Raw genomic sequence first — 23903 nt, 5'->3', positions numbered from 1 at the left:
AGAAATGTACTTCTTAGTCTTGCAAATTTAAGTGGATTAAACAAAATAATTAAATTGTTCTAAAAAAAACTCAAGAATTGTGTTGATTCAGCTCTTTTTTTAATTACTCATTTAAACAAGCAGCAAAAATTCTTTTTTTCGTGTAGATATAACTGTCTGAAATACTTTTCTAGAAATATTTCTTATTTTTCCCCTTGTTGTGAAATACAAATTTGTCATTTGACAGTTTGCCGTTTTGAAGAATCTGAGGCATTTTGAATTTAGTTTAGATGTATTTTTTGGGGGTAAGGGGGGGGGGGGTATAATAGACATGTTGACTCTTGCTTGCCATATTAAGACAGTTTAGATATGTTTACATGACTGATAAGGAGAGTGTTGAGATTAAGGTTGTGTTTTGTATAGTATTAAACAATGCTCAGTGGGTAGTGCTGTCGCCTCACAGCAAGTGGGTCGCTGGTTCGAACCTCGGCTCGGTTGGCATTTCTGTGTGGAGTTTGCATGTTCTCCCTGCCTTCGCGTGGGTTTCCTCCGGGTGCTCTGGTTTCCCCCACAGTCCAAAAGACATGTGGTACAGGTGAATTGGGTAGGCTAAATTGTCCGTAGTGTATGAGTGTGTGTGTGTTTGTGTGTGTGTGGATGTTTCCCAGAGATGGGTTGCAGCTGGAAGGGCATCCGCTGCGTAAAATCTTACTGGATAAGTTGCCGGTTCATTCCGTTGTAGCGACCCTGGATTAATAAAGCGACTAAGCCGAAAAGAAAATGAATGAAGTACTAAAATATTAAAGTTTCACTATTAAAATAAAAAATAAAAAACAAAAATATTCAAAATACTAGTAGAATGAATAAAAATATAAAAATCTAATAAGAAGATTATTATATCATTACTGTACTCAGGGGTGGACATAACCAATAAGCAAGGTAAGCAGCTGCTTAGGGCCCTGGAGAAATAGGGGGCCCGACCAATGCCTATTGTTTTTTTTTTAATCGTTCTATCATATTGTTGTAAAGTCTGTCCATTACCATTAAGATTTTAACAATATTACTTCTTTTCTAAATCGGGGGACCCCATAAATAGTTGAACGTTCCTTCCCTTATTGCACATTCAAATATTAAAATCTAATCACAAATCACCAGTATAGCTAATTAACTGTACATAGTTTGTAAGCTTGTTTTTTCATTTGGGAATTTTATTGTATTTAATTTTACATTAAGAAAGTTAGACTTAATTATATATTAGGAATGCAGGTTATTTCGAAAATAAAACCATGGATCTATAGAGAGAAAAACATCTATAGAGAAAGTGAGTGTTTTAAGTTTCAATGATAGGGTTCCATACCTGGAATTGCTTAGGGCGCCTAAATCACTAAGTCCGCCCCCGACTGTACTTGTGTTTCATTTACACAATATAGACTGGCTAAGTAGAGTCAAGGTCAGGAAGTATCAAGTCCAACATTTTATTTATTTATTTTGTTTATTCTAATTCGGTAGTTTTTCCTTCATATTAAATGATTCAGGCCAGTTAGAGTTCAGGGCTCACAGAGTTAAACTCGTGTACTATAGTAGGCCTACGACAAAAGCTATTAAACTGCCCTTCGTGCCAAATGAGCAGGCCATACAGAGCTTAGACCCTTCCCCCCTCCTCCCCGCGCTCTCCATTGGTTCACACACATTCATTCAACTCATCCTCAAGACGTGATTGGCCAGATTTTTTGTCATTCATCCTCGCCTTTCGCAATTGGCGGGTCTCAGTTAACTAATGCGAGAAATCCATGTTCTCAGGTTTTGACATGTCACTAGAGCAAAACCAGCCGTCCGGTCAGAAGTAGAGAGGAGCTTCATTCCCCCGCACATGTCACAAGTAGACTTAAAGCCGATTTACAGCGTCCGAACTGAACTAAGCATCTGCCCCGACATTATGCAAACCTCCCAAAGTTGTGCACTTCTTCACCTGAATTGAGATGCGTCGTCGAAGCGTTTGTCGCCGGCCGGACGAAGCTGCGCGGACGGCGGACTGAGCGGATAAACGGGACTGGATGAATGTGACAGCTCGTCGCGTCGGTGAATGAAGAAGCACCAGCTACTCGCTTCTAAGCAAAACGCGTCCGAACATGGCTGACAGAACAGCTCCGAACTGTCATCTGCGACTCGAGTGGGTCTACGGCTACCGGGGACACCAGTGCCGCAACAACCTGTACTACACGGCCGCCAAGGAGATCGTCTACTTCGTCGCCGGCGTCGGAGTTGTGTACAACACACGGGAACACAAGCAGAAATTTTATTTGGGACATAACGATGACATAATCAGGTAGGCACATTCACGTGCATGTTTATTATTCGTCTTGAGGGAAATGTTCAAACTATTGCATTCAAAGTAGTGAACTAGTTCGCGTCAGCTGCTTATGTAAGAGGAACTGGAAAGTGGAGAGGAATGGAGGTGGAAGTTGCTGCGCGGAGGCGCTGTCCAGCACGCTGGCTGCTGAAGGTAATCTCCGCCCGATCACCTTCACCAGGGGCCGCTGGAGTGAGTGCTGGACAGCGCCTCGCGGAGCAGATCACTGGACACTCCGTGCGGGCTGTCACCGCGGAGGTATACAGTAAATATTTGTCTATCTATATGTGCCCTCTTAGTATTTTCACTTTATAGCAAAGAATTGGTTAAAAGCGAATAACTGAACACAAACACAGGAGACTGAGGAAAATGCTCATCTTGGAAAGAAAATTTCAGACGGCACTCAAAAGGTTTTTGCATCTGAACTACTTCATTTTTTTCAGTAAATGTTAATTTATATTACACTTAAAAAAATGAAAGAATAATTTCACATGGCACCATATGAGCAAACAGACATACAGTATAGGTACTATAAAGATACAATCTTGATAACATTCATGTGTGTGATCAGATCCTGCCATATACGAAGTTCTTTAAAGATCTGCATACTGTATGTCACACATCAGGAATCAAAAATCTCTTGTTGTGGACCTCCAGATACATGTACATGAAAACAACACTTCCAATTAAAACATTAATATCCTTCTTAATCAAGAATATTATCCCAATATGAAGACATTTCATAGGATTGTTGTCTTTAGGAAAGGGACGGTTCTACACCTCATGCCATTCATCTACAGATGGATGATCTTCCTTAAAGCATTAGTTTGCAATGGCCTTTTTATTGGTTGGTAGTAATGTATTAGGAAAGTATATATTTCTTATGTATTGTATTTTTTAAGAATACATTCCCAAGTACATGATATTAAAGCTACACTCTAGATTAGGTCCCATTATTGCATTTATCTCTTAATTTTTTCAATTATTTAAAATTTAGCTAGACAGATGATGAGAGAGAGATGAAAGGATAGGATTGGTAAAGGTCCACAAACCTTTGGATTCGAACTCAGAACACCTAAAGCACGTTTTTGCTATATGTTAAAGCACTATCCACTAGGCTATCACTGCTGATGCATTGCTTTAAAAAAATGTTTTAAATTCACTAGTCAGGGAGATGCTGCACTGTGTCCTAGTGTTTTGTGGCAATTTAAAAGGAAGTTTAACATTGGAGACATCTGCTTTTCAAGAAGGGTATAAATAAATAGAGGACGGAGCCAGCTCCAACTGAGAAGGTCAGCTCCAAGTGGGCTCTACAAACCTGGCGTTTTCATTGATTCATATAACATCTTGTACATGGCATTGAGTCCAACCAATTGTGTTTTATTAACGTCTACACCAGATATACTCAAAGTAGGGTCCACAAGATAAAGTTGGCCCATGGTAACCTTAGGTTTGGCCTGCCATCTCATCTTAAAAAAAGGATGTTTCACATGAATCAGACCTTTAAAATGTAAATACTGTCACTTGATAGATCGAGGACGAGACATCAGTGAGCAAATCTAGACTAGTGTAGTCAATATTGAGCTCCATTGTGTTATAAATGGGATTGTTTATGTTTTTACTATTAGAACTTGATTATAATATGTTATAAATTATACTGCATCATTAATTAATTTGTTTTAAAGCAACTTTTTTTAAAATAATAATTAAATAATAAGCAAATGAGCAATTTTAATGTCATACGTTTTGGTATATTTAACTTCGGCCCACAGCTCTTAATCAAGTTTGGTTTTTGCCCCTTTATAAGAAAAAGTTTGGGGACCCCTGGTCTATGCCTACCTCAACCCTAAACCCAACATACTTGCGGCGTATCACCCTCCTGCTTTGCAGTGACTTGTGTTTCTCTGGCATTTCATTGCTCGGTCTCTGAATGGCTGTTGAAAGCCAAAACGCTTCCTTCCTCAACTGCCGAACTGATATGCTACTTTAAATTCTGAAGGTGTGGGCACATTTGTCATTGTTTGGCAAATGTTCTTGGACTAAGTACAGCTATTTCAATAGGAATCTAGGTTTGCTCTAAATTCGATGGGCCATTTGTCTATGGTGATTCTCCTCATTGACCATCAGAAAGCGTTATAATCAATATGCAATAGATTTTTACTCACTTTTAATGATAAAAATCTCACTAATGTGAATTTTTTTTTAACAATGAAATAATATTATTACTTAATGTTGATTTTTTCACTCTCTACTAGAAAAGTAACTGATTTAGATTTTAAGAATGAAAATATTTTGTACATTAGCACTGGCTATCTCCTGTTTGACACTGTCCAGTTTGTTTACTAAATAAAACCAAAAAGCATGTTTTTTTCTATAAAAAGTTTTGCTATACTAACCATATTTTAACCATGGTATTGTAGTATATCTGTGCTTATACGAATGGTAATCAGTCTGCCAAACCATGGATACTTGCTGCACTTTTACTACAATAAAACTAATGTTAATTATCATAAGAGTTAAATAAGTTACTAAATTGAGTTTTACCTATGAGACTATAAAAAAGTGTGTCATGTAATATGATTATTAGTGTGAATGAAATTTATTTATAGGAAATTCATCTTTATTTCTATAGTGATTTTACAATGTCGATTGGGTCAGAGCAGCTTAACATAGAAGTTCTAGTCAATAGAAACTGTGTCAGTCCAGTGTTTAGAATTGAAGTTCAGTTTAGTTCAGTTCATTCATTCATTCATTTTCTTTTCGGCATTGTCCCTTTATTAATCTGAGGTCGCCACAGCGGAATGAACCACCAATTTTTTTCTACGCAGCGGATGCTCTTCCAGCCACAACCCATCTCTGGGAAACATCCACACTCACTCATTCAAACACACACACATACACTACGGACAATTTAGCTTACCAAATTCACCTGTACCGCACGTCTTTTGATCGTGGGGGAAAACTGGAGAACCTGGAGGAAACCCACACGAGTTTAGGGAGAGCATGCAAACTCCACACAGAAATACCAACTGACCCAGCCGAGGCTCGAACCAGCGACCTTCTACATACTGCGCCACTTCTTTGCCTAGTTCAGTTCAGTTTTCAAGTCCAAAGACTAGAGAGCAAATCCAGAGATGTGCAGCTCTACAAGTGCCAAACCAAGCAAGCCAGTGGCGACAGTGGCGAGGAACAAACTTCACCACTTGACGAAAGTGAAGGAATAGAAAAAAAAAATATATCTTGAGGCTCAGTTGGGCTTGACCACTACTCCTGAGGCCAGACATCTGGTCAAAAGAATCAGCTGATGAATCACAGTGCATCTGTTTATCATCTCCCAGCTCAATGATCTAGGTACTTTTCTTTTTTAGATTAGTGAATACTTTTAAGTTTGGACATACTACTCACCTCACATTTTGTTTTTCACTGTAGTATGAAAGTCGGTATATTCAGATGCAGGGTGTGAGATTAGTTATTAGTGTGTAGGAAATGTGAAATATAAAAAATCTAGAGTGAATCTGAATCTTGAGGAGTGACAGAAGAGCTCTGCCACTCTAATCTGTATATATTGCTGAAGTTCCAGCTGGCATTGATTCTTGTTTCCTGATCTCACAACCAGAAACCATACCTGCAGACTTAGAAATGTTGTTGTTTTTAGGATGATTTGATCTGAAGTGGCACGTTGGCTTAGTGGTTACTATGGTTGTCTTACAGCAAGAAGGTCGCTGGTTCAAGTCCTGGCTGGTTCAGTTTGCATTTCTGTGTGGAGTTTGCATGTTCCTCTCATGTTTGCATGGATTTCCTCCGGGTGCTCCAGTTTCCCCCACAGTCCAAACACGTCTTATAGATGAATTAGACTAAATTAGCTGTACTGTTGGAAGGGGAGTGTGTGTGTGTGGGTTTTTTTCCAGCACTGAGGGTTGCGGCTGGAAGGGCAACCACTGTATAAAATGTTTTTTAGAGTAAATGGCACTTCATTCTGCTGTGGTGACCCCTGACAAACCAGAAATTAAGCTGAGTGAGTGAGTGATGTATATAACAAGTTTTACTTTAAAAACTAAGCAGCTATAATCATATTTGTACAATAAGTCTTAAATGAAATTTGTGAGATCTGATTGTCAACAGCCAAAGTTTGACTGCGTCTGTACATCAGCCAATCAATGGAATTGCTGTGCTATATGTGGTGTTGGTATAGTACATTAGTATATGTGTGTAAATATCCAAAATCCATGTTTATTCATAAGGAATGTTGTGAATCTATGCATAGTAAAATATTTATGACAAAAAAAGTATTGTAACATGGTCAAACTATGTGTATTGCCACAATTAAATTTCATAATTCATTTCGTTTCAACTTTTGACGTTTTTGCTGTTTTTATCGTAACCGTCAATCTTATGGAACATAAAATAGTTGCGTATTACAGTAAAATCAGTGGTGGATTCAGGCATGGGCGATTAGACATACGCAATATCACATTCTGACGATATGATAACCTTTCACGGTTTTAAGGTATACTGCTCTAAAATATGTTCTTTTTAAATGTCAACTTCTTCCGCTAAAATATTAAAAAATTTGAGCAGTAAACATGTCAGGCTAAATAATTTTAAAAAATCATAGACTTCCTCTGTCTTCATTTGTTTTAAAAACACAGATTTCTTTGCAATATAAAATGGCATCTTTGGAAATCTTTTCTGCTGGAGATACTGTTGTCCTAAAAAAGCTTAAAAAAAAAAAAAAAAACGTAAATAAAAAAATCTAACACATACCTTAGAAACGGTATTACAGAAAATGTTGGCGGTTTTAATACCTTAATATTTCCAAACTGTGATATTCCTTGAAAACGGTTATCATCCCATGCCTATGGGCAATATGGGCAATCAGCCAGGGCAGCATCTTGCTGGGGGCGGCATGGGGGATGGAAAAAAAGTTCCTCAGTAAAAGCTTTGAGATAAAACCAGTGAAGAGCTTTTGAGTAAAAGCTTTTTAAAAGATTTACCATAAGTGTATCAATTTAAAGTGATTATCCCAGAATAAAGATGTTAGGGGCTATTCACATTTGCAGTCTTTTGCACATGCAAACAACGTTGATGAAAACAAATTTCCGCATTTGTGCAGAAAGCCATTCCCGTGCACCTCATAGGTGCTTCTTCCCGATCCTGGTTGTTTACATGTACGTCGATATGCATCAAAATGCAAGTTAGTAAAACTAAAGTTGATATAATATGATGATGATGATGATGATGATGATGATGATGATGATGATGAGGATGATGATGATGATGTCACATCGACTAAGCACGGATACCAAGTATAAAGGAGGGATAATGAGTCAGGGAAGTAAGACTTCGTAACAATAATTCTCAGATAATTCAATAAAACAGATTTTTTGTGTTCTATAGAACTGTCATAATTAATATTCATGCAAAAGTCTTAGAATAATACTCCAGTTGTGTCTTATATTTAAAGTATATGTATAGTCATACATAGTGTGTTTATTACAGAAACACCATCTGACTCAGCTGAGGCTCAAACCAGCAACCTTCTTGCTGTGAGGCGTTAGCACTACCTACTGCGCCACTGCGTCAGGGCTGGAAAACCTGATTAATAAAATCTACAATTATCAATGCTAAAATTCGTTGTCAACAAATGCCATTATCGATTAGGCTTCTCACGACTGATCGTTTATTTAATATTAATATTATATATTAATATTTAAAAATAATTATATTGCTTAATATCTTATTGCCATTGTGCTTATGTTGTCATTTTCATTATGAGGATATGATTGAAGTGCATGGCATGTCAGATACTAGAGAGTGGGGCTGGGCGATATGGCAAAAATGCAATCTCGATAATTATTTTCCATATTGAATGATAACGTTACATATTTCGATATCAGTTGTTAATGCTTCCAGATTTAAAAGTGTACCCAAAAATGACTGAAGCCACAAAAATGAGAGGGTCCATTAAATGGCATAACACATTTCAGACCGATAAAATTTCAGTGGCCGAAAATGAGGTACATCTCTAATATCAATACACTTTTAGATTCCCATGGTTGCATGTTGCATGCAATTCTGCTGTGGCTCATACATTAATATTGAGTAAAAATGTCTAGAGCTTATCATTGTTATTGAGATAGATATTATCGTGATTCGATACATTATCGATATATAATAAGAGAATTTAATTGGTCAGAGGATTTAAAGAGAAACTGATGTATGCAGTGAGATCAGATTGCAAACTTAGAATGATTATATCTTCTTAACGCTAATGTTCTCCCTGTTTTGAAGCACACTAGATTATAGATGTCATTAAGACTAACATACTGACTCTAACATCTAAAAATCTTTAATATGATTTCACTGGGACCTATATTATCATGAATTGTTGTTATTATCATGACCCCTTAGATCTTAGGTTACCTAAGGTCACCATGATTTTGATGTATGCTATATTACTTTGCATTTTAAAAATATTCAGGGTTTATCAGCGTTTAACATTAGTATTAAATCAGGTATTTACCAATAGCTGTATTCATATGCAGCTGAAGGTGGTTTTAGGTGATGATGAAGACATTAAAATTCAGTCACATGACCATCAAGGTTACGGCATCCTACAGGAGAGCATGCATGTGTGTCTGCGTCTGTGGGTGTGTTGTACGTGTGTGTGGTGTGTTAGTGAGAGCTGGAGGGGATGGTGTTCAGCCTCGCCGCCGGTCATCTGCCTCAATTCTCTATTATTAATTAGCTGACAGAGAAACTGACCTCAGTTACCTTACATTTGTGTGAATGCGTGAATGCTTTGGCGAACACACCATCTTGCATGCGCTGATATTTGCACATGGTTATGATTACATTTGAATATTTGCATTTTTTAAAATGTAAAGCATTACATTTACAACCAGTTACATACATCTATTTGACTGACACAGTATTTCCCAGCGGTGCATTTGTGTGTCAAATGTCTCATAGGAAGCCATCCATCTCTGGTTACTTCAGTATGAGAATGTGACCCAGTGCTTGACTTTCTGGGAGGGCCATTATAGACTATTCATGCATATCAGATGCGTCCATATGCCAGCAGTGTCCTATTATTAAGCTATCAGCACAGGTATCTAAATACACAGAAGTCATAAGTGATATGCGATAGTGCTTTTACTCAATACTGTGTTGATGCATCTTTGGCAGCAATTACAGCTTCAAGTCTTTTTAAATATGATGCCACAAGCTTGGCACACCTGTCGTTGAGAATTTTTGCCTATTCTTCTTTGTAGTACCTCTCATGCTCTATCAGGTTTGATGGAAAGCGATGGTGCATAGCCATTTTTAGATCTCTTCAGAGATGTTTAATAGGATTTAGGCCTGGGCTCTGGCTGGGCCACTCAAGGACACTTAAGGACATTGTTGTGAAGCCATTTCATTGATATTTTGGTGGCATGGTTTGGGTCATTGTCCTGCTGGAAGATGAACCGTCGCCCCAGTCTGAGGTCTGGAGCTCTCTGAAGCAGGTCTTCATTCAGGATGTCACTATTTATTGCTGCATTCATCTTTCCCTCTATTCTGACTAGTCTTCCAGTTCCTCCTGCTAAAAAACATCCTGACAGCATGATGCTGCCACCACCATGCTTCACCGTAGGAATGGTTTTTGCCTGGTGGTGACGGTGCCTGGTTTTCTTTAAACGTAATGCCTGGCATTCACTCCAAAGAGTTCAATTCTCATTAGACCAGATAATTTTGTTTCTTATGGTCTGAGAGTCCTTCAGATGCCTTTCGCCAAATTCCAGTCGGGGAGTGGCTTCCGTCGGGCCACTCTACCATACAGGCGTGATTGGTGGATTGCTGCACAGATGGTTGTGCTTCTGTAAGATTCTCTCTCTCCACAGAAGAATGCTGGAGCTCAGACAGTGTGACCACTGGGTTATTGATCACCTCCCTTATTAAGGCCCTTCTTTGTCGATCACTCAGCTTATATGGCCAGCCAGCTCTAGGAAGAGTCTTGGTTCTTCCCAACATTTTCCACTTACGGATGATGGAGGCCACTGTGCTTATTGGAACATTCAGAGCAGCAGAAATTTTTCTACAACCTTTCCCAGCTTTGTGCCTCGAGACAATCCTGTCTCGGAGGTCTACAGAGTGCTTCATGCTTGGTTTGTGCTTTGAATCCATTTTGGAATAAGGCTGTGACAAAAAAAAAAAAAAAAAAGTTAAGCGCTATGAGCACATTCTGGATACACTGTAAGCAAACAATAAGAATATGCATACATTTAATACAAGACAATTAGATAATCATATACTAAAAGAAAGATATCGAACAAAAAAGAAGATATTACAAATATATTCCATATATTCAGTAACAAAAAAAGTAATGAGAGGGGCAAAAATTCAGTATTAAAGTAAACAACCAATGTCGAGCACGTTTATTTACTTACAAATAGTAACATAAGAGTTTCATAATTATAAAAGTAACTAATTACCAGGGAAAGTATCTATTGCATTACTTAAAAAATCTAATGTTAAATGACAAAAAAATAAAAAATATAAATTAAAATATAAAATATGAATATAAACATTGTACACGAATCTATGCTATTTTAATGTTGTTGTGGGACAAAGTGAGAGTTATCGCCTTGTGTGCTTCATTAGATTAAAGAGTTACTTATCACTGATGAAGAGAGACTCTTTTTTTCATAGGCATAAGTTGCCTGATACATAAACATTCTTGCCTTTCACCTCAGCAAGGGAAAAGTAGTGCTTATATTTCCAGTGTGCAAACACTACCTTTGAACTTGTTGGATTCACCATAGTTCTGACTCTTGGTCTCTTGGCCACTGACTGTGCATGTCTGTGAATACCCGCACTACTCTGCCTCTAATTGGCACACGATGGAAATGAACTCTATCTAAGCCAATCAGCACATTCTCCGTTACACCACATTCACTGTAAACGACTATAAAAAAAGTAAATATTACAAAATAAATTAAAATGATTATTTATTTTATAAATTATTTATTGAAAAATATTATATTCTTATTTCTTATGGAATGAATCATGTATATATATAATTATATATATATAATTCTGGGGGGCTAATAATCAACTGTGTATATATATATATATATATATATATATATATATATATATATATATATATATATATATATACATACAGTTGAAGTCAGAATTATTAGCCCCCCAGAATTATTAGACCCCGTGTTTATTTTTCCCCCCAGTATCAACACATTTAAACATCTAACACATCTAAACATAATAGTTTTAAGGCTTAACTAGGTTAATTAGGTCAACTAGGCAGGTTAGGGTAATTAGGCAAGTTATTGTATAATGATGGTTTGTTCTGTAGACTATCAAAATAATTTTGTCCTTAAAATGGTATTTAAAAAATTAAAAACTGCTTTTATTCTAGCCGAAATAAAACAAATAAGACTTTCTCCAGAAGAAAAAATATTATCAGACATGCTGTGAAAATTTCCTTGTTCTGTTAAACATAATTTGGGAAATTCAAAAATTCATAGGGGGGCTAATAATTTATTCAGCACGTTTTTACGCAGCAGATGCCCTTCTAGCTGTAACCTATCTTGGGGAAACATCCACACACACACACACTCATACCCTACGGACAATTTACCTTACCCAATTCACCTGTACCTTGTCTTTGTACTGTGGGGGGAACCAGAGGAAACCAACGTGAACGCAAGCAGAACATGCAAACTCCACACAGAAACGCCAACTAACCCAGCTGAGGCTCGAACCAGTGACCTTCTTGCTGTGAGGCGACAGCATTACATACTGCGCCACGTCACGTCAGAACAGCCGACGTCATATTAAAGCTAGTGTTTATATATTCTCTACTGTAATGTCTAAAGTGATGACAAAACAGGTAATTTTGCTGAAATTTTAAGATTATAAGTCTAAATAGCATGAAATGCCATTAGTCTACAGAGATTTCCCAGTATTTTTTAGTTGCAATTTAGAGATCCCAATATTACTATGATATGAATACAGCACTACAGCATACAAAGACAGAGGTAGACTTAGAAAGTCATTTACCTGTTTAATACTGATTTGATTACCTGTAGTTTGATATTACGCTGTTTTTCTTTCAGGGCTTATTATGCATCTCTTTCACCATCTTGTGGATGAACATCGTCAACCATTTTTGTTCAAAAACAGGCTAATGGCCGCCAACGCAGTCTCTCTCAGAAATGATAAATATTTAAAATACGCACTGTCCTTATAAATACACTGCAATGTTGTAATCAAAACAACTACATTTTTTTGACAACAGCAGCAATATTTGTCAAACTGTAGAGTGTCCTTTGCATGTTGCTGTATGTGGGCGGAGTAATACAAAAGGGTGAGGGGTGAAGAGGTGGTACGAGCGCTGTTACTGGCAGAATATCGCACGGCTATCAATCAATCCGATTCAATAACAGAACTGTTATATAAATATAAATTTGAAGAAAAAAGAAGATTTAGAGAAAAGATTTTGTCAACACATTTATAAACATAATAGTTTTAATGATTAATTTCTAATCTTTGCCATAATGACAGTACATAATATTTGACTAGATGTTTTTCAAGATACCAGTATTCAGCTTAAAGTGACATTTAACCTAGTGGCTTTACTAGGTTAATTAGGCAAGTTACTTGGCAAGTCATTCTACAACAGTGGTTTGTTCTGTAGACTATTAAAATAATATTCACAAAAATAGAAATAACACTCTTAAAATGGTTTTAAAAAATGTAATAAGGCTTTTGTTCTAGCCGATATAACACATATGAGACTTTCACCAGAAGAAAAAAATATTATCGGAAATACTGTAAAAAAAAACCTTGATCTATTAAACATCATGTGGAAAATAATTAAAAAAAAATATTTACAGGAGGGAGAAAATTTTTGACTGTATTTAAGAATAACAGACTTTTTAGCACCTTTCTTTTGTTTTATATTCTGGTATTATTTCCATAGCAGCCAAGCACATTCTCCAATTAGTTTGACCATGATGGATCCTGATGGTTTCATTTTTAGATGCTTCATCAAAATTTAATTACATTGCTAAAAAACAAATAGCAAAATATTGATTTTGTTTCATAAAAAATGATTTCAGAGTGATATGCTAATTATATTGTACTAATATTTTGAAGAAGTTACTTAAAATTGTAATAAATACTGTAGTGAATCATCCTGTTTCATCCAAACATAATTTAATATTCTAACCATAGCTAAAAAGAACAAAAAAAGAGGGATTTCTTGTTGTTGACATGGGATAGTAGTTGATGGTTGGTTTGTATCCTGTTATTTGCCCTTGAGAAGAAAGCTCGGTGGGAGGTGTAGGATGGAGCCCAGAGCTGAGCTACAGATGTTGAACAGCAGCTCGTGTGTGTGTGTGTGTGTGTGTGTGTGTGTGTGTGTGTGTGTGTGTGCACGTGAGACAGATCGAGAGACCCTCTCATACCTAACAGGCGTGATGCTGTTTATATCGTACTGCGAGTTGGTCTGAATCAACTCTATTAAGCAAGCTGTGTGATCATGCTGCGCTGTGCCCAGAACTGCTGATACATGTCCCCATTCTTTGTAAACATTACGTGACAACATTCCCTCAGGTAAGCAGCAAAGTAAGCACATGAAATATTTAATTTTGAGCTGAAATGAATGTGTCTCCATAGGTAAACATGTTTAAACATTTATAGTTATAGTTAACCTATATATCAGTCCCTCCAGGATTTTACGGGTCTGTTTTCCAGATTTTTTATTGTAGTGGAATTTTTATTCTTGCAAATAGTATTTTACATTTTAGATTTTTAAGACCTAAACTGATTTTGCAGCAACATTTCTTAAAATAATGTATGTGGCATGTTTGTGGCATTTTTTTTTTTGTGTTTATATGCAGCAAAAAAATATTACAACAGTCTTTATTGTATTTTTACATGTCAAGAAACATTGGGTTCTGTAAGTTATAAAATAACACATCACAAATTAGTTTCAATATTTCAAACGTAACCAAGTAACAATGAAAGTCATTGGGTTCTATTTTAATGATCTTGGCGCAAAGTCTAAAGCACATGGCCCAAAACCATTAAGGGGTGTCCGAATCCACTTTTGCTATTTTAAGGATGAAAAAATATGGTCTACGCCCTGGCACATGGTCTAACAGGATTGTACTTATTTTGTTAAGATACATGCATTGAACGAATCAGAGTCTCATTTCCTTTTCCCTTTAAGAGTCTGTTGCGTTGCACCATGGCACATTTGCTTTTCACATGGCGGACTTTGTTCTAGGAAAAACTGAATTCTTCACTTGCGGGAAAACATAACAGTCTATCTGCAGCACGAGGATAAAGAATGAGCCTCTTTTATTCAACCTCTTTACTTTACTTTTATTCTCTACTTTACTCCTTTACTTTCGTGGATAAGGAAAGGGTGTTATATGCACTCCACTGAAGACCATTCACAGAAGATCCATTATCCTACATATTTAACTTTGTTTGTTAAGCGCAAAAATAGTTTTTTCAAAACTATTTCTAAATTCAGTTCTAATTTCCAGCAAATTAATAAATTAACAATATTTTTTTTATGCAGCAGATGCCCTTCCAGCCTCAATACATGCCTTGGAAACATCCACACACCCATTCACACTTATACACTACGGAAAATTTAGCCTACCCAATTCACCTGTACTGCATGGCTTTGGACTGTGGGGAAAACCGGAGCACCCGGAGGTAACCCACGCGAACGCAGGGAAAACATGCAAACTCCACACAGAAACACCAACTGACCTAGCCAAGCCTTGAGCCAGTGACCTTCTTGCTGTGAGGCAACAGCACTACCTACTGCACCCCTGCGTCGCCCATATTTATGTACAGTAGAAAATAATAATTTTTGTAACATTTTAATACTTTAATTTTTTGTCATATGTAAACATATTTGTGTGTTGCTGTACATCCTGTGTGTATTAAGCAATATGTAAGCATCTGGATCTGCATCTGGATCTGGACTTTAGACCAGCTTTTACTTGGCCCATTAATTTAAAATAAAATGTCAAAATAAATAAATAAAAATATGAATATTCATTCATTCATTCATTCATTCATTCATTCATTCATTCATTTTCTTTTCGGCTTAGTCCCTTTATTAATCCGGGGTCACCACAGCGCAATGAACCGCCAACTTATCCAGCAAGTTTTTACGCAGCGGATGCCCTTGCAGCCGCAACCCATCTCTGGGAAACATCCACACACACATTCACACACACACTTATACATTACGGACAATTTAGCCTACCCACCGGAGCACCCGGAGGAAACCCACGCGAAGGCAGGGAGAACATGCAAACTCCACACAGAAACACCAACTGAGCCGAGGTCTGAACCAGCGACCCAGCACCTTCTTTCTGTGAGGCGACATAAATAAATAAATAAAAATTACTAATGTTTTGCTTCTTACACCTTCTTTACATACCTGAAACTTGCCTACAGCACTTATTTATTGTTGCTCTTATAGTTGCGTAAATTGCTTCCTTGTCCTCATTTGTAAGTCGCTTTGGATAAAAGCGTCTGCTAAATGACTAAATGTAAATGTAAGCATTGATCCAGCTTCAGCTGTTGTTTTTGACTTTTTGAAAAAAAACAAAAAAAAAACAAATAAATGCTGTCTTTGTAAGTATCTACACGCAGTATACACTGTCATGTCTTACTATAAAAGGAAAAAAAAGTTTTACAGTAGATTGATTTAAAATTTGCATTGTATTACATTTTTATTGATATTACTGTGACTTTGTTTTGGTTGTTTTACTTTATAAGAAAACAGTGTCATAAAGGTCTTTCAATACAGCACTCAAAACATTTTAAATTAAAGAGACTTTAATTGGCCTTTTTTGTCCTTTTGGAGTGCAAGTCCCTATATTGTATGCAAAACAGCACCCATGCCATTCTGCAAAATATCTACTTTTGTGTTCCATAGAGGTCACAAATGAGTTGATGAGCAAGAATTTAATGTTAAAAGTGTTTAAGTGTAAATGTCAATATTTAGTTCTCCTTTAATCTCTCAAAACAGCATTTTACAAGCTTAAAATAACCACATCCAAAGTAAACCAAGACTGATGTTTCCAACCCTGAAATGTCTGCATGTGAGCATACATGATTGCCATGGGCAGGTGTACGATGGTCACGCTCCTGAGGCTGTATGCCCCCAGACGCCTCTTTGTTTACTACAGGTGTTCAAAATAATTAATGGAGGCAGACGGAGACTGGACACATCGGCAAACCAATGAGCAACAGTGACTGAAAAAGATGGAAAGACACAGCTAGCTGCACTCACCCATCTTTCATGTGACTGGATACTAATGTAGGGCTGTCACGGTAAATCATTTTTGCTGTGTGATGTATTGCCACAGAAATGATTGCGATAAGTGATCCTATTAGGTCTGTCACAATAATGAATATTTTGACTCATTTTTGGTGATGCAACATATATAAACCATAAATAAAAAAATGTTATCAACATTTTAGCTGATTGTTTAACATCTCTATTGCACATGTCAGTGTCAGTATAAGTAAAAAAAACACTATAGTATTTACTATAAATTACCATAGTATATTTTCTGACAACTGTAAATAGATCTGGTAATAATAATAATAATTCGTTACATTTATATAGCGCTTTTCTGGGCACTCAAAGCGCTTTACACAATGGGGGGGAATCTCCTCATCCACCACCAGTGTGCAGCATCCACCTGGATGACGCGACGGCAGCCATTTTGCGCCAGACCGCACACCACACACCAGCTGATTGGTGGAGAGGAGACAGAGTGATGATATGCCAATCATGATATGGGGAGGGTTAGGAGGCCATGATGGACAGAGGCCAGCGGGCAGATTTGGCCAGGATGCCGGGGTTAAACCCCTACTCTTTTTCGAAGGACATCCTGGGATTTTTAACGACCACAGAGAGTCAGGACCTCGGTTTAACGTCTCATCCGAAAGACGGCGCTCACTGAGCAGTATAGAGTCCCCGTCACTATACTGGGGCATTAGGACCCACACAGACCGCAGGTTGGGCGCCCCCTGCTGGCCTCACTAACACCACTTCCGGCAGCAACCTAACTTTCCCAAGTGGTCTCCCATCAAGGTACTGACCGGGCGCAGCCCTGCTTAGCTTCAGTGGGCGACCATGTGAGAGTTGCAGAGAGCTAACTGCCGGCTCTCTGCAACGGTAGCAGATATGGCAGCCTCTTACTTTTTACCTTGCACTTATTTGTTAACATTTATTATTATTTATTTAGGATATGAAGAGTTCAGATGCAAAACCCTCTAAATCCGTCATTATTCCTTTGTTATGTAAATCAGCATTTTTCTATCAGGCTCCACTGATTTACTTCAGAAGCTTCATTTTATAGGTAAATATAAGGTTATTAGCAAGTAAATAAAACAACATTTTCTTCAAAAATGTCACTTTAGACCCTTCTTTGGTTTTTAGCAAGGTAAATTTTCTTTTGCGCCAAAACCAGCTAAATCCATTTGTGCTTTTTTTTTTCTTTTTTAGCAAAAACCTCTAAATCCACCTAATAGGACAAAGTGTATTTAGCTGAAAAATCACAAAAAGATGAAATTGGAAATTATTTTACCAAACATAAAACACGGTAACACTTTACAATAAGGTTCATTAGTTAATGCATTTACTAACACGAACTCATCATGAACAACACTTGTACAGCATTTATTATTCATAATTGAACATTTACTAATGCATTATTACCATCCAAGTCCATGCTTGTTAACATTAGTTAATGCACCATGAGTTAACATGAACTAACAATGAACTTCTGTATTTTCATTAACTAACGTTAACTAGCATGAACAAATACAGTAGTAAATGTATTGTTCATTGTTTGTTCATGTTAGTAAATGAATTAATTAACATTAACTAATGAACCTTATTGTAAAGTGTGACCTAAAACACATTACACACACCACCTACAATTATAAATATAGATAAATCTGTGAAGTGACAGTTTTTTTCTGCTGTGGTAACCACTGATAAACCAGGGACAAAAGCAGGAGTAAAATTTAAAAAATCTGTCAAGTAAGTGCGTTAATCAATAACATTAAACTGACATTACTTAAATCTTAACAATATATTGTCATTTCTGTTATTTGGGATTTAAATTTATGTAAGTAGAGCAGTGTAAACATTGTAAACTAAACTTGATTCAAATAATGTAGTGTAAAAACATTGTGAAACATCAATATCTGTGCATTGTCCATTAATAAAAAAGTGATGTAATTTATTGAGGTGATATAAGTAATGTATAGTTTTATACATTAGGGGATGTCTCTCAGACACTTTTAGAAGCTGTCGTACATTCATTCTCACCATACTCGTAATCTTGATCTCTTATTCTTCTCTTGTTTAACCTCATGGCATCCATCTTTGATAAAAGAACAGAATCTTAACTTCATTATTTGTGAAAACGACTTGCCGTTTAATGTATAGTAAATCGGACCCATTCAAAGTAGCGTCATGAATGCGTTACACTTCCGACTGTATAGTGTGTTTTCTTTTCCTTACAATGCACAGAGTTTTGAAGTAAGGGACTTTTTCATCTGCCATTCACCAACAGTTGTACAAGCTTCGTCTTTTAAAATCTAAATTGAAAGCGGAGAAAAAAAGTCTCTTCATAAAAGCTGGCGTATCAGTGCACTGCTTACATTGAAAACATATTGGCTGTTTCTCAATATGCGTTCTTCAGTCGTGTGTTCTCGTGTTTTTGTGTAACATCATCATCAGCTGCCAAAGTTCAGTTTCAATACTCAAGATCACAAGAACAGAGGACGCTTGAAACTTTCTGGATGTTTTCTTGATATCGAGGACACACCCATGCAGACTTGGCACTGATCTTACTCAAGAAGTGCCAGAAGTCATTGCGACTAGAAGTGGGAAGTGCATCATTTTATATAAATTTATTATAAAAGTTCAAATATATAACTGATTTACCTCTGGAGTTTTCCTAAATAAAACGGTGAATATAAACATCACCATAGACATCTTAATAAAGAAATAAACACATTAAGGGTGTTTATTGGCTGAAATTCTTATTAAAATCTGTTATATTTATATTGTGCAACATATATTTATAATGTTTTTATGCATAGTATATATTTAAAAAAGGGGAAAAACAATAAATCCCAGTATGAATGCTGTAATGTTTAAATAATATTCCATTAAAAACACGTGAAGGTCATGTGACCTTCAGGAAGAACGCAGCATCTCATTTTTAACAGGACACGTTCTCTGTCCTTGTGGTCTCCTGAGTTCGTTTTCCTGAGGACACCTGGTAAAACCGGTCTCCACAAGAACACAAGTCCGTTCTCTGCATTCTAGGAATTGAGAAATATTATTGGATACGCACCTTCTGATTGGTTCTTTGGATAAAGCGGCTTTTGTTGTCAAAAGCAAGTGACGTTTAGAGGCTTTTGCCAACATACTGTGTTTGCCAACATACTGCGGCTTTTGAATGCGCTAAAATGTTTTATTCTAAAGTTTATTTAAATTCTGTGAGAGCAGTAATAGAGAATGTAAAATCTCAACGAATCAAATGTTTAAGACATGATTTTTTTATGTAAAAAGGAAGAGCGATATACACCCTTAAAAAATTATGTTTGCTGTTTGTTCAAACTAGTTATTTAAAATGAGCTGAAACAACAAGATTCTTAATCGTTTTGAGGTGGCAACTTAATAGTTTTATTAACAATCCACTTAAATTTGTCAATACTAATAGGTTAACCTTATTCCTTCATGTTGTCCTCACACAAATCGATTGAGTGGAATCACACATTATTAACGAAATTACTTTTGCTGCTTGTTCTAACAGCATATGTAATATGTTGAAACAGCAAAATTTAAAAGTTTTTTTGGGACAACTTAATTGCTTTATGTTCAATCCATTTACATTTACAAAAACGATTAACTGATTTGTGGTGGGACAACATAAAGGAATTAACAAGCTTCTTTTTTTTTAACAAATATATTTATTAACATTTTGTGCAGATACAATATCATATCCATACAAAAAAAGTAATAAATAAATCAAAGTTATAAATAAATAAATAAATAAATAAATAAATAAATAAATAAATAAATAAATAAATAAATAAATTAATTAATTAATAAATTAATTAATAAATTAATTAATTCATTTTCTTTTCAGCTTAGCTATTTTATTAATCAAGGGTCACCAACCACCAACTTATTCAGCATATGTTTTAAGCAGCGGATTCCCTTCCAGCCACAACTCAACACTGGCAAACACCCATACACTCTTGCATTCACACACACATACACTACGGACAGTTTAGTTTATTCAATTCACCTGTACCACATGTCTTTGGACTACACGGGGAGAACATGCAAACTCCACACAGAAATGCCAAATGACCCAGCTGGGGCTCGAACAAGCGACCTTCATCCTGTGAGGCTATTGTGCTAGCCACTGCTCCACTGTGATGCTTTAAAAAAATAAATACAAAAAAATACTAAAAAGGCTTTATTCCTCGATAGTGTCAATATTATAAATAAGATTTAAAATGAGACCTCATAACGAAAGACTCAATATTTTTAACTTTAAACACACAGAAAAAAAAGTCTTTGATCCATCTGTCTTAAGAATGTGGAGATGTTTGTTTCCACTTGAGAATAAGCCTCCTAGCCAATAATGTGTTGAAAGCAACAACATTCAGTGTTGTTGAAGGCAAATCTGGCCCAAAAGGAATTCCGAAAAGTGCTGTTAGAGGTTTTGGAGTGGCTGATATGTTAGACCAGATTTTTTTAAGTCTATAATGTGTAACCAAAAATTATTGAGCTCATGCCATTGTATAGCAGTCTGTTTAATTTAGTAACAGCAGTCGATTATTGTGACAGCCCTGTACTAGTGGACTGAACTTATGTACGCATGTCCCTTTAAAACGTTTATGTGCAGGATATTGGATAGGCTGTAGTCGAGGATTAGGTGACTTCAACATTTGCGTGCTGTTTGGTGGTTTGCCAGCGTTCACGTACGAGCGTGTGTGACTGACTGACATGATTGCTCATGCGAGGGGGGGAGGGTGGACATTGTGTCTCGTTTAAACCATGTGACCTTATCAGATGGAAGCTCTCTCTCTCTCTCTCTCAGCCATGCCCAAGTCCTTCTGTAAGCCATGTGCACTCGCATGCACTCATTTCTAATGTAATCCTTAATCTGCGCTGCCTCCTGATGCTCTTACTCTAATAGTATCAATGAGTTGGTTTGTGTGTGTGTGTGTGTGTGTGTGTGTGTGTGTGTTGGTAATTTGGGTTGTCAGTTTTAGCACAGATCATGTTCACACAATGTATGCTTGCCAGTCAAGGGTTTGGGGTAGATCGTGATCCCTGTGTGTGTGTGTGTGTGAGTGTGTGTGTTAAAAACTGGAGCTTCAGTTGCCTTGAGATTAAATGTAGGGGGTTTTATACCTTCTATATAAGCCCCTCTGGGTACACTCAGCTTGTTAGCGTTTTGTCAAAGGCCTTGGCAGCTTTCCACCTAACGTGATTGAACTATTGCTTGCACAGTAAAACCTCGTATGGAGACAGAAATCACCGGCCACTGAAATACTGTCAGACACTCGGGAGACGCTCGTATAGTGAAAACTGTGAAATATCGGCACATTATTTCTCAATAGTTTTAGCAAGTGGATTGATGCTTTAAATAAATTTCAAATACAGGTAGTAAGCTTTGGCGTTGTTTAGGTAAAGTGTTGTGTAGAATAAGAACTGCTTTTTCATTTGTGTCAACATAAAAAGTGTCATATTTTAAGGAATTATTCATGTATATAAAACTTAAAAAATGTTTTGAATGCAGCGCTCTCTTTTTCCTAATCTTGCTATTAATTCTCAATTAATAAATAAAAATCTGTATAGAAAATATGATAGGGATTCTCAGTTCTCAATATTAAGGTACTGTGTATCAAAAATACATCACAGAAATAAATAGTTGTTTTAAAATTTAAAGGGCACCTATTTTAACCCTTTACAAGATGCAAGATAAACCTTTGTTGTCTCCAGAATGTGTCTGTAAAGTTTCAGCCTTAAAATATCCATTAGGTTATTTATTACAGCCTCCAAAATCTGCCTATTTTGTTGTCTGAATACATTATAGCTGTTTTTGTAGCCTGTGGCTTTAAATCCAATTGAGCTGCTTCTACCCTTCTACCATTCCCATATGCATGTCTGCTTCTCATCAAACAGCACAGGGACAGAGACAGACTCGGTTGAAGCTGAAATAGAGATCATCAGTTAAAAATACCAAGTTTATTTGATGTATTTGTGGTGGAGTTTATTCAAGCCTTTCTGATATGATGAGTCTCACACAAATGGTGTTTGTAGTACACTCACACACACATATTAGTGTTTACTGACACCATGCGGCTGTGGTGATTATAGCGGTTAATAATTACATAGTGATGAGCTTTGTCCTAGATTTAAAGCAGGTAGAGGCAGTGGCGTAGCGGACGGGCCCGCAGGGCACGCACCGCGGGGGGGCCCCGCGTGATTAGGGGGCCCCACGTCGTCGCGATTTTCAATAATTGAAAATTCAGGAACCGCAATAATCAAACTCTTGGGAATAACTGTGGTCGGAACCAAAGTTCACAGGTCTGTGTGCTCTGAACACCTCTCAAGCGGTGGACTACTTCATTCTGATTGCTTGCCGCCGAACCGCGTCATAGCCAATGAAGACGCGCCGCTGTTTCTTGCCTCTGGTTCTCGTTAAAAAATGAATGACTTCTGGCTACTTTGACGCTCTCGCGGCTTTCGGTTTGTGATCGCTCCTTAGTTTGTGAAGAATTCCCCGCGTTGTCGATCCACCCCGCCTATTTTCCCCGCTCCTCAATTTGTGACATAGATATATACACTAGATATCGCATAGGGACCCTGAGCATGCGTCTATAGCGCCGCCACATTGGTACAGTGCTTCCCGGACAAATGTCATTCAACCGCACTAGTCAGGACAGTGTTATTACGTGAAGATGAGGGACTTTAGCGCTGTCTACGAGTGTAGTAACGAGCAAACAAAGAAAACAAAGCACAAAGGCAGAACACTTCATAGGTCAGATTAAGTTTTTATCTGTTTTTGTATGTTCTGAACTTTTGTGCTAATCAGGTCACGTTATTGATGATATAGTCACTTACTGCATTCACCATACGACAAAGCAGCTCCAACTCACACTAAACACTCGGCTTATGCTAGTTTTGTTGAATAAAATCAGCAAACAATGCAAAATAAATATGACAACGAGATGCTGCGCTGCCAGAAACTTGTATTAATGTCGGCTAGTGAAAGAGACATAACGGAGATTCATTCACAAACTAATCGCTCCCTCCGTCAGTATGAGAAGTGAAAGCAGAAGAGGAGCTGTGTTTCAGGACATGATTAGATCAAATTTAACAGCGAGGGTGAATAGTACATTTCTGTACACGCAAACACAAGCTTTATGTCAGGAATGCCCGTGCGATCAGTGATCCATCAATGTAGAAAAGCGATGT

The 23903-nt window shown here is 37.0% G+C and overlaps 1 protein-coding gene across 13 annotated transcripts in view; it reads left to right on the top strand.

Moving 5' to 3' along the window:
• The first annotated feature begins 1792 nt into the window (after positions 1-1792).
• The window catches only part of eml5 (EMAP like 5), a 247936-nt gene continuing 225825 nt past the window's right edge, over positions 1793-23903 (top strand). For all 13 annotated transcript variants that reach the window (XR_015513746.1, XR_015513744.1, XR_015513745.1 and 10 more), the window contains exon 1: positions 1793-2305. Coding sequence is in view for 4 of the 13 variants with exons in the window: in XM_087290991.1 (XP_087147117.1) it covers positions 2109-2305 (197 nt within the window). In the remaining 9 variants the exon portion in view is untranslated. The remainder of the gene's footprint in view (positions 2306-23903) is intronic.

Source organism: Danio rerio, chromosome 17 (genome assembly GCF_052040795.2).
Source record: "Danio rerio strain M-AB ecotype USA chromosome 17, GRCz13ab, whole genome shotgun sequence".
Classification (NCBI taxonomy): Eukaryota; Metazoa; Chordata; class Actinopteri; order Cypriniformes; family Danionidae; genus Danio; species Danio rerio.
This window is presented reverse-complemented; position numbering and strand designations above follow the sequence as displayed.